Here is a 9728-nt window from a genome sequence, read left to right as displayed (position 1 = left end):
CCTCACCTGTAATTTCCCTGTGTAAACCCTTGGCGCAAGTCGCCACTGTTCCACTATGTGTCGCTATTTCCCGCTACAGATTACCCTTTATGCGCTCAGTTCACCTTCTGTTTGTGCAACCAACCGACACGTCTGCAAGTTACTCAGCAAATGATTGTACTGTACCGTACTGCTCAGTGAGGAGTCGAGCAGAGGCTATTAGTTAAGGTATGCAAAATGTGTCAAAGACGGCTTTTATTTAATAATTTCTCATGTGAGCCTTCTCCTCCTGTAACTGGGATGAAATACACAGATCTGGAAGGGTGTTGATTATGGGACTATGCATGCATGTGGAACAAACTAGGACACAGAGCTAAAAAGCAGTGTTTTATTTGTAGGCATTTATTCAACAATGACAGCGGTAGAACTGTGCAACCACACTGTTGCATCCGTGCAATTGGGGCTTTTGCGCAATGACAATTAAGGCATGATTAGTGGAGGCAGATGTGGCAATGATGATACACAATTTTGGACAATGACAGTAAAGTCATGTTATGACTGTAAATGTAAGATTTCAATATAAATCTCTGTGGACACTGGAGATGCAAAGTTAGATCACTGTACAGTCATTAATAATACATCCGTTAAGACAAACAATTGACAGCAGTAAACAGATGACAGGCTCAAGACATTAACTTTGGAGTGTTTTCTTCTTGCATAAAGAAAGTGCATAGAGGTAAAACGACAATGTAGTTCTTCCAGCTGTTGGTCATCATGTGCAAAAAAAACAATAAGGATCAGGAATGTCTTGCAGGTGAGAATACATTCTACTGCAGGTAGTTGCAAAATTCCATTTTTTTTTTATTTGTGCTAATTTGTCATTTATAATAACAGCATTTCTTAAAACTGGCAGGTTACATGAGAATTCATTACAGTAAAGCAATCATTTCTGAAACTACTTAAGCAGCACCTGCAGACCACTGCTTGCTTTGTTGATGCATCTTTAGAATTGCTGCTGCTGCTGCTGCTGCTGCTGCTTTTGCTGCCACCCTTAAAGTTAAAACTCCAGACAGTTTTTTTTTTTTTTAATATATATATATATATATATATATTTTTAAAAGGCCTATGCCACGGAAGACGAGGGATAATCATGGCATCTTAAAAACCCAACGACCAGTTCATCATCACCTACAGCTGTGGTTAGCACCGCGCCTGTCACGGTTCAAGGCTTTGGATTCAGGAGGCAAGAGGCCAGACACCAGCCGGACCTCAGTACGTCAGTGGACTCAGGATGAAGAGTCGATCCTCCTCCTTCCTGATCCACTTGAGAAGTCTGTTGACAGCAGACACAGCCAACGCCTTGGTGGCCATCGGGCTGAAGCAGAGGTAGAGCTCGAAGCCGTTGGTCACCTGCAGAGGGAGACAGAACACAGAAGTTCATTCGAGCACTCAGCAGTGTGCTACAGAATTACTCCACACCACAATATATTTAGTAATCAATTAACAGTAGATGAATTAAAAACAACTGTTGTATAATAAAGTTAAAAATGAATAAAGATAGTATACACAAACTTAGCGATGAAGGAGAAATCAAGTTAGATACATTTTGGGGAACCCTGGAATGACTCCCACACTCCCTGTGACAGCACCGTATTTACCCAGGCCAGCAGGTTTTCAGTTTCACCGCAGCGGTAGAAGAAGCGGAGAGGTCTGGTTGGGTGGTGCAAGTGGCTGTGGAGGTCCTGGTACAACTGCATCAGCCGTTCCTGCTCCTCATCCGACTGGTACAAATCAGGGAACTCTGGGCTGAAAAAAATTAAATTAAAAATATGGGTATTTCTTTTATTTGCCACAACTACAAATTAAAATAAAATGGATTTTAACTTATTCATGAAATGAAATCTTTACACAAAAATCACAGACAGGCCCACCTCGTGTACAGCCCTGAGCTCTTTGATTTGTACAGGAAGTGCCTGAGCTCCGGGATGCCGACCTGCTCCACAGGGTAGCTGCAACACTTCAGAGCCTCCTTGAGTGCCTGGTAGGCGCTGCGCTTACTCAGCCTCTCCAGGAAGCGCTTCTTGCAGTCGGACATGTTAAAAAAGTCCTCTCTGTCCGTGGAGACCAGGATGAGGCATAGCTCAGACCCCGGCTCCAGGTACGAGATGTGAGCGTGGAAAAATCCAGCGGTGTTGAACTTGGGCAGGCATATGGGCGTCCAGCCTTCGCCCTCGCGAAAGGACGAGGAGGAGCCGACCAGGTTGAAGACAAGGTGCAAGTCTATGTGGTGCAAAAACTGGTCCTTTTTCCTCACCAGAGTCACCAGCTGGTCGCCGGCCAGCAGGATGGAGAACACCAGGTTCTTGGCTTTGGCCGCCTGCAGGCTCGACGAGACCACGTCCCGTACGGAGCTGGCCAGCGGGAGGCAGGTGACGGCGCTGATCAGCAGGCCGGGGTCTCGGTCCAGCCGGTTCAAGAGGTTGTCGGTGAGATACTCTGAGCCAGCCAGCAGGCGGCGCAGGTCGTAGTTCTGCTTGTGTTGGAAGATGTGGTTGAGCTGTGTGAGTGTGAGCAGGCTGACAATCTGGTAGTAGATGTACTGCAGCTCTCGCAGCAACTCCTTGTCTGACTGACAGGTCTTGGACACGCCCACCAGGACCAGAGGGCTCTTGGTGAGGAAAACGACTTTACAGCCATCTAAACAAAGTTTTTGACATTTTAGTAAGAATCAACCCATCTTATCTTGATATGGGAGGCAAAACGATTCCCTTACCTGCTTGAATGGAGCGAATTATGTTTTTATCGGCCTCGACGAAGGACACAAGCGCCATCATCACCCCCATGGTGCTGGACAAAGCCTCCTCTGTGCCGTAGCGGGTGTAGATTGGCTTCCCGGCTTCGCTCAGCACAAACACGTGTTTTCTGTGGCTCCTCCACGCCTCGCTGGACACGTCTTCCTCCTTAGTCTTGCTCTCTGGCGAGACTTCACGCTTGCGCTGCTCCAGCACCTGCAGCTCCTCAGCGCATTCTCCAGACTTGTCCGAGTCATCGTCCTGTCCCGCCTCTGCCTCGGTCTCAGCCGTAAGATCCTCAAAAGACTGTGCGTGGACAAATATAGCGCTCTGTTGAACAGCACCTAGAATTAGGGGGAGGAATAAACGTGTTATTATAGTGCTGGGGATTCGAAGGTGAAATTGAAACTATAAAGATGGATTGGGAGCTTTCAGTTCTTGCATCAGTTGTCTTTTTTTAAAATCAGGGGGATGACAGTCAAGTTTATATAGTCAATACAACAAAAACACATCAAAGTGAATTGATGCATGTCACTGTGTGGTGGCACAGTCATTTCCTGCATTTCTGCTTTGTATTCCTCTGTGGGGTTTTTTAAAAGGAAATGTGCAGCTATGACTTCTTGATTCTGGCTCAGCTAAAAAGAAGGTGAATGACTATGTGACAGCAAGGCCAACTCATCTACTTGCTTCAGAATAGATGTTAGCAATATGGACACGCTGCATGGTTGCATGATGCACTGGCGAAAGAATTAAGATGCTTTCTTTATATTATGGCGACTTGTATGCTGTCAACGCTGTGTACTGCGATCCCCCCCCGGGTGATAATCGAAATAATAATTGAAATAATTCATTCACTTATGAGAAATGGCCCCTCTGGTCGCAAAGGTAAAAACTCTTGGTGGTCGCCTGCGTGTGTTCTAAAAGCCTGGCTCAGTCTCTCACCTGGCTCGGTTCCCTCCACCAGACCCGGCGTGGGGCTTTCCGCCCGGTCAGAGCGCCGCCAATCCCCCGGAGACAAGGTACTTTTCTCGCAGGACTCGGTCGCCGTTGGTGTTACAGCATCCATCACTGCTACTTACGGCGAGACAGCTGGTGGACAGGCAGCAACGGGACAAACGTCAACAGGAACTGCGAGGGACGGGGCGTAACTCACTGTTTTATTGTGGCATAACTTTTGCGACGGGTGATTAAAATGTCACAAGTCTTCCATACATTTACAGTTACAGTTTAAGCGCTCCTGTCGTCACGATTGAATGGCGCTGGTGCAAAACTAAGGGGAGAAGCAAAGCCCCGCTGTATGACAATGTGAAGATACTTTTAAGCCTTGTTCACGGTGTGATCATTTTTGTCTCACTCACGTCAGTCAGAAGAGAAACATGTCTAGTGGAGAAAGACGACAGTGACTGCTAACTTTGACATATAAACCAGCTTTGTCAAACGCCAGCTTGGGTTTCGAGTTGATTCACGGCTAACAGTCCCGTTGACAGTTTGATAAACTTGAGTTTACTTGCCTCTCATTTCCGCAGCTGTCTACATTCAATCGTCGGGCTCCGCAGCCAGCTAGCAGCTAGCTTAGCAAACAAGAGGCAGGGACAGCAGCCAGTTGCGGAAGTGGGGGGTCATGGGACTTGAAGTCCGAGAAAATAGATGGGTAAACGCGCTGGTTTATCAAATAAAATACATTAATATACAAGTGTTGACTAGAGTGTGAATGCTTCTAGGCGTTTTGCTACTTGTCACTTATTGTATTAGACAAAAAATGTACTACTGAAAGGCGTACTTCCTTATTAATTCTTGGCGGTGCATTCCAATTACTTTGTAAATATGGCAACTATGCGTGACAGTCGAAAATTAATGTCTTAAGTAAAGTCACGCGCGGAAATTGCACAAGACTCACACGAGTATATACCATACCAAGGTACCACCAGATACGCCTGTTCTCTTTTTCTTTATTTTTTATGCGTGCTTTATAAATCAACTAAACTCAAACAACTGTGGGTGGTATGAACACAGTCTTTAGTTGGCCAAATTTGTGTTTGCATCAAACAAACAGTAGATTAAATCAACAACAATCCGAGACTAATTTTAAAGATTCCTAAATGGCATCTATGTCTGTCTAGTCTCTTGTTTGTTTCGTCACACGTTTGTTTTTTTTCTCTAAGCACTCGTGAGAAGCACAAAAAATATTGTCATCATAAGTTTTGTGTTTACGGTTTGGATGAGTTTTCGTTTAGTTGTCTTTCGTTCAAATATACATTCTATCGTGCAATAAGAAGCGCTCGTTTTTGTATTTGAGATAACCGAGCTGCCTTGAACGCACCGCAGAGGGCGGAGCTTAACATTTGAACATACACCGGGAAACCTAACAACCAATTTGTTTGCGTTAGCTTGTGATTGTATTGGCCATCCGACCTGTATAGTAATAGTTTTTGGTTTTTGGTTTTTTTCAGTTGAAACGTCGCCTTCTACTGTCGATTCATGGTGCTACTTTTAATAACGGTGCTCTGAATGGTTACTTGACCACCAAGTAAGTATAATGTTGCGATATTTGTTGAAACAGTGCAGTTAAGCTAACGTGGCTAGCTGTTACGAGTGCGGCTGCAGCTCTGGCCTGCAAGCTAACGTTATGTCACCAACAGGCATTCTTCAGCTTGAACAAATGAGCACGCCAGAGTATTATCTGCTGTGTTTTGTCACTGGGAATGTGTATTTAAAAAAAAAAAAATCTTTTTGATTTATTTTATTTTTTTATAACAGACAGATCCGACAGCAGCATAAGATGCCGATCCGAGCGCAATGCACAATTTGCTCTGACCTCTTCGATCACTCCAAAGATATTGCTGCCATCCACTGCGGGCACACTTTCCACCATGAATGGTAACCTCAGAGGATTCATAACAATTGTGCAGTACGTACATCTGCGATGTTTGAGCGGAACCTTATTCATTTATTCTTCTCTCCAGTCTGGTGCAGTGGTTTCAGATCGGCTCCACCAAAACCTGCCCACAATGCAGAAAACAGGTAGTTTGGAATTAACAGACGTCTTTGTTCTTTTTTTTTTTGCGAGGTTTTTTTTAAATATACTTATTTTATGTTAAATAAGTGTTAAATGTTAAAAGTAAAGCCAGTCTGCTTTTCAGTTTGGAAATTAAACAGTGATTTTATGATGGAAATATTACACCGACGGACCCAGAACGATTGACTCTTCGATGTCTGACCTGATCAGAGCTTACATTAAAGAATAATTGAGTAAATATGCTGTAATATTGCTGCGCAGGTCAGCACCAGGCACATTATCACCAAGCTGTTCTTTGACTTCGGCGGAGAGGTCGAGTACTCAGCCGACCCGGAGAGCTTACAGGTATCAGAGTCCCAGCAAAACATCCGAGACTTGGTCTTCTCCCTAGTCGTCCGTCTCTTCAGTGGATGGAGCTGAGTGAGTTGAGTGGTTTTGTCATTTAGTTTTAATCGTGTGTTTTTTCCCCCAACACTTAGAATGAACTTGACCGGATGAAGGCACTTTTAAGCAGTAAAGGTAAGGGACGGGCCTTGCTCAGTTAACATAAAGTCTGATTGATAAAATGGGAAGAGAAAAAAAAGACAGCACGTTGTTCATCATCTGTGCTGTGGCCCTGCAGAAAGAGACTGGCGGGACAGAGAGAAGGTGGTTGACGGTCTGAGGGACACGGTAGACAAGCAGAGGAGAGACCTGGACGGCGTGCGGAAAGAAATCATTGGAAAGGAGATGCTGTGCTCTGCTCTCAGAGTAGGCCGTCTTTTCTCATTGCTCAAAACTTTTTTTTTACTGATTTATTTATTTATTGCATTAGGTGTCATGTTCTGGGCCTTTTTTTATTTTAAATATAGAAACAGATGTCATACCTGGAGACTCAGCAGAACGATGCACAAGCTGCCAGAGAAGAGGCTCGAAGACTGAGGACCAAGATGAAAACCTTTCAAAAGTATGCTGCTGTTTATTTATTTTTTGGCTGTGCAAAACTTCATCCCATTTAACAAAAAATAATACATGTTTACAATCAAATATCAATGATTGCACATTTTCTGCTTTTTTTGAATGCTTAACGAGCTTCGGAACAAAAGCCAAACACTGCGTTCATACTTTTTCCTGCTGCCGCAGCCTGGATGTGCTGTTGCAGGGCCAGAGAGCCGAGGTGGAGTCCATGGTCACAGACATGGGCATCAGTCAGGCGGCGGTGGAGCAGCTCTCCATCTACTGCATCTCCCTCAAGAAGTAAGATCAGAATTTTGATTCTTCTGTTGTTTCGAGGTTTGGCATCGCTGCCGTTGTCAACAACTTCCCTCTTTTATTGTTTTTTTGCTTCTTTTAAAGAGAGTACGATAATCTGAAAGGATCGCTGAAGTCTTCAAACGACATGTGTGAGAAGCTGAAGCGAGAAGTGCTCAGCTCAAACAACAAGGTAGCTGCGTCTTCCTCAGCCGCTGCGCACAGATGAAGTGCTTTATAAGTGTTTAGCCTCCAAATTTGAGTGTTTTGTTGTTTTTTCCCGTCATTTTAGTTGCACAAAGTGTCGCTGGAGATGAGCCAAAACAAAGAGGACATGAAGTCGGTGCAGATAGATCTGTCCTGTGCTGATAAAGAGATCTCTGTAAGGATATCATCAACACAGGACATATTACTATTTACTACATCAGATAAAACATTGCTCACATTCTGTTTTGTTTGTTTCTTTGTCCACAGAGCCTGAAGAAGAAAGTCGAGCTCCTTCAGAAAACTCTGAGCACCCCGACGAGGACCAACGAAACCCTGAGTCGGCTCGTCTTTGAAAGGTGAGTAGCAGGCATATGCAGTCAACATGCAGCCTTAGGAGGTGTTTTCTTAATGTAGCAAGTCAAAAGAAAGTTTATAAACAAAAGGATATAATGGGGGGGGGGGAGCAAATCTATTCAACCTAGACAGTCGGAGGTTTTCTCCTGACTCTCCTGCCACATTGTTTCCCTTCCACAGCTCTGAACATAAAATCTTTCCACCAAACTAAGCGCTCTTCACTTCACCCCTGTGTTCATTTATTTATTTATTTATTTATTTCATGCCTCCAGTCCGGCGCCGCTGGAGCTAAAGCCACCACGCATCCACCAGCCTGACGACGGCGGCGACATCGACTTAAACCTGACATATGATGTCGCCACACCGGAAGATGTGGTCAAGAAGACGACCAAAATCTCCAGCAAGAAGATGAGACTTGACCCTCCAGAGTAAGTCTGTGTGTTTGTGTTGACGTCATTTGTTTTTGTTTGTTTATTTATTTATTTATTTATTCATTCTTTTTCAGGTCATCTTTGTCAAAACACATTGACAAGAGTTTGTTTCCAAGCAAGGTCTGTCTCTTCATGCCACTCGCCAAGATCCTTTTTTATTATTTGTGTGTTTGTTTGCTTTTAAATGTACACGTTAGTCAAGGATTCTTCTGACTGCAGAGCCGAGATGAGGAAACTTCCATGGATCCTTTCTTGAGGAACTCCCTCCTCTTCAGGAAGAAGATGTTTGGCAGCATGTTGGACCCTCACAGGAAGCCCGGAGTGGTGTGTGACCTCGGGGCCGCCGTTGTTTCAGTATCACTGTTCTTCCAGGTGGTCTGACGATGGCGCTTCTCGTTTCAGGTCAGAACTGGTTACGATGGATTAGGAGGACGTACGAAGTACATCCAGCCTGTATCCTTGACTTCCAGCTTCATTGCATTCTATCTCTGTCTGTCTTTTTTGTTGAATAATGTGTATTTTAATCAATGGGTTAATGTCTGATTTTTCACCATATAGCAATAACTTTTTTTTTGTGTGTGGAATTTGAAACGGGAAATTCTCAACCACTTGCCACACAAAATAGCGTATAAACACTCGGGATCAGCCTCATGAAACGGTTCCTTAACCATCATGGCTCTCAGTCTCCTTTGGCAGAGATTCGGCCGCTGATGAAAACGAAAAGGAAAAAGGTCTCCAGGCCTCCAACCAAGATTTCAACCTGTCTGACGCTGGACGGCTTCCTGGAGTAAACGCTGCCATCTACCTCTCAGTCGGAAGAGCTGCGGCTCTCATAGCAAGTAAACAGAACTGTGATGACTGACCTCCACTCAGTCCGAGGCATGCTGAGCTGTTGGTTCCATCAGGAACTAGGACACACATTTTTATTATGTCTTTTTTATTTCTCTGTTGTTTTTGTTGTTTTTGTTTTGTTTTCTCTCGATAGTGTGGCAAACTATTTCTCTGTTTATTCTTGTTTTAAGGGAAACCATCATACATTATGCATTATTATACTATTATTATTGCAGGTGAATTGAGTATGTGAATATTTTTGTCTGGAAAATAACAGTATTTTTCTATCTTTTTATGCACTTGTTCTCAACCTCTTTTGGGGTTTCCTTGTAGATCGACTTGCAAGAATTCTCAGACGTTGAATCTGAAATAAACTTTTTTTTTCCTAATATTTATTTAGGTTTGTGTGGGATTCAACCGTTTCCACCTGCTTCTTTTCACAAATACCTCAATGAGACGGTCTCTCCTGCAGGGGGCAGTAAACAATATGCTTTTCTCATGCTATCCAACGAACTGAATCTGATAGAACCGAAAAGGCTGTGCTTTAGAGGACAATTCTTTAAAAAATTTAAATAAACAAAAACTAGAGAAAAATCAAGTTTGGATTCAACAGCAAGATCAATAATAATAAAAAACAAAAAAAACAACTCATTGCAAACTGTATAAATATTGAGGACAGTTTTTTTTTTTAATGTTTGGATTCGGTCATGCCAGACAGTCGCTCCTCCAAGTACCACTGATGATGTAGAACTTCCAGAGAAGGTTCTCATGCAAGAGAATGCAAAAGTGACTTGTTCTTAGACTTTGTGGTGTTTTCTGACTGTCGTCGTTCGTCCAACAGTAGCTTCCAAAATGAAAAGAAATTAAAAGATCTTACATTACACAAAT

At 43.6% G+C, this 9728-nt stretch overlaps 2 protein-coding genes across 3 annotated transcripts; one reads left to right on the top strand and one right to left on the bottom strand.

The window, feature by feature from the left end:
- Positions 1 to 353: 353 nt before the first annotated feature.
- On the bottom strand, positions 354 to 4501 carry mon1a (MON1 secretory trafficking family member A). 2 transcript variants are annotated; one of them, XM_076047940.1, is made up of 7 exons: positions 4130 to 4501; positions 3990 to 4041; positions 3714 to 3860; positions 2753 to 3115; positions 1911 to 2676; positions 1638 to 1785; positions 354 to 1389 (listed from the first exon to the last, which is right to left on the bottom strand). In XM_076047940.1, the coding sequence occupies exons 3-7, from the start codon at positions 3835 to 3837 to the stop codon at positions 1249 to 1251; spliced, it is 1542 nt and encodes a 513-aa protein (XP_075904055.1). In that variant the 5' UTR covers positions 3838 to 3860; positions 3990 to 4041; positions 4130 to 4501; the 3' UTR covers positions 354 to 1248. The 2 variants fall into 2 exon arrangements, with proteins under 2 accessions (XP_075904055.1, XP_075904054.1); XM_076047939.1 differs by having other exon boundaries at positions 3990 to 4501.
- Positions 4502 to 5088: 587 nt separating this feature from the next.
- traip (TRAF-interacting protein) lies at positions 5089 to 9727 on the top strand. Its single transcript, XM_076047915.1, has 16 exons — positions 5089 to 5298; positions 5529 to 5648; positions 5735 to 5792; positions 6049 to 6132; positions 6267 to 6306; positions 6410 to 6537; positions 6639 to 6733; positions 6910 to 7023; positions 7123 to 7210; positions 7310 to 7399; positions 7492 to 7580; positions 7851 to 8006; positions 8084 to 8129; positions 8229 to 8333; positions 8412 to 8462; positions 8693 to 9727. Exons 2-16 carry the CDS (start codon positions 5551 to 5553, stop codon positions 8798 to 8800), a joined length of 1350 nt encoding a protein of 449 aa, XP_075904030.1. The 5' UTR covers positions 5089 to 5298; positions 5529 to 5550; the 3' UTR covers positions 8801 to 9727.
- Position 9728: the final 1 nt, after the last annotated feature.

Source organism: Nelusetta ayraudi, unplaced genomic scaffold (assembly GCF_046127955.1).
Source record: "Nelusetta ayraudi isolate G7.1 ecotype Tasmania unplaced genomic scaffold, CSIRO-AGI_Nayr_v1 ptg000096l, whole genome shotgun sequence".
Taxonomy (NCBI): domain Eukaryota; kingdom Metazoa; phylum Chordata; class Actinopteri; order Tetraodontiformes; family Monacanthidae; genus Nelusetta; species Nelusetta ayraudi.
Note: the sequence above shows the minus strand (reverse complement) of the source record. Positions and strands in the feature narration are given on the sequence as shown.

Excerpts from the sequence above, each read along its gene's own strand:
- mon1a (XM_076047939.1), bottom strand. The coding sequence starts at position 3,837 with ATGGATGCTGTAACACCAACGGCGACCGAGTCCTGCGAGAAAAGTACC. Across the intron at positions 2,677-2,752 it reads AATTCGCTCCATTCAAGCAG|ATGGCTGTAAAGTCGTTTTC; the intron begins GTAAGGGAATCG and ends AACTTTGTTTAG. Across the intron at positions 1,786-1,910 it reads AGCTCAGGGCTGTACACGAG|CCCAGAGTTCCCTGATTTGT; the intron begins GTGGGCCTGTCT and ends AATTTTTTTCAG.
- traip (XM_076047915.1), top strand. The coding sequence starts at position 5,551 with ATGCCGATCCGAGCGCAATGCACAATTTGCTCTGACCTCTTCGATCAC. Across the intron at positions 6,133-6,266 it reads CCGACCCGGAGAGCTTACAG|AATGAACTTGACCGGATGAA; the intron begins GTATCAGAGTCC and ends CCCAACACTTAG. Across the intron at positions 8,463-8,692 it reads GTACGAAGTACATCCAGCCT|TCTCCTTTGGCAGAGATTCG; the intron begins GTATCCTTGACT and ends CATGGCTCTCAG.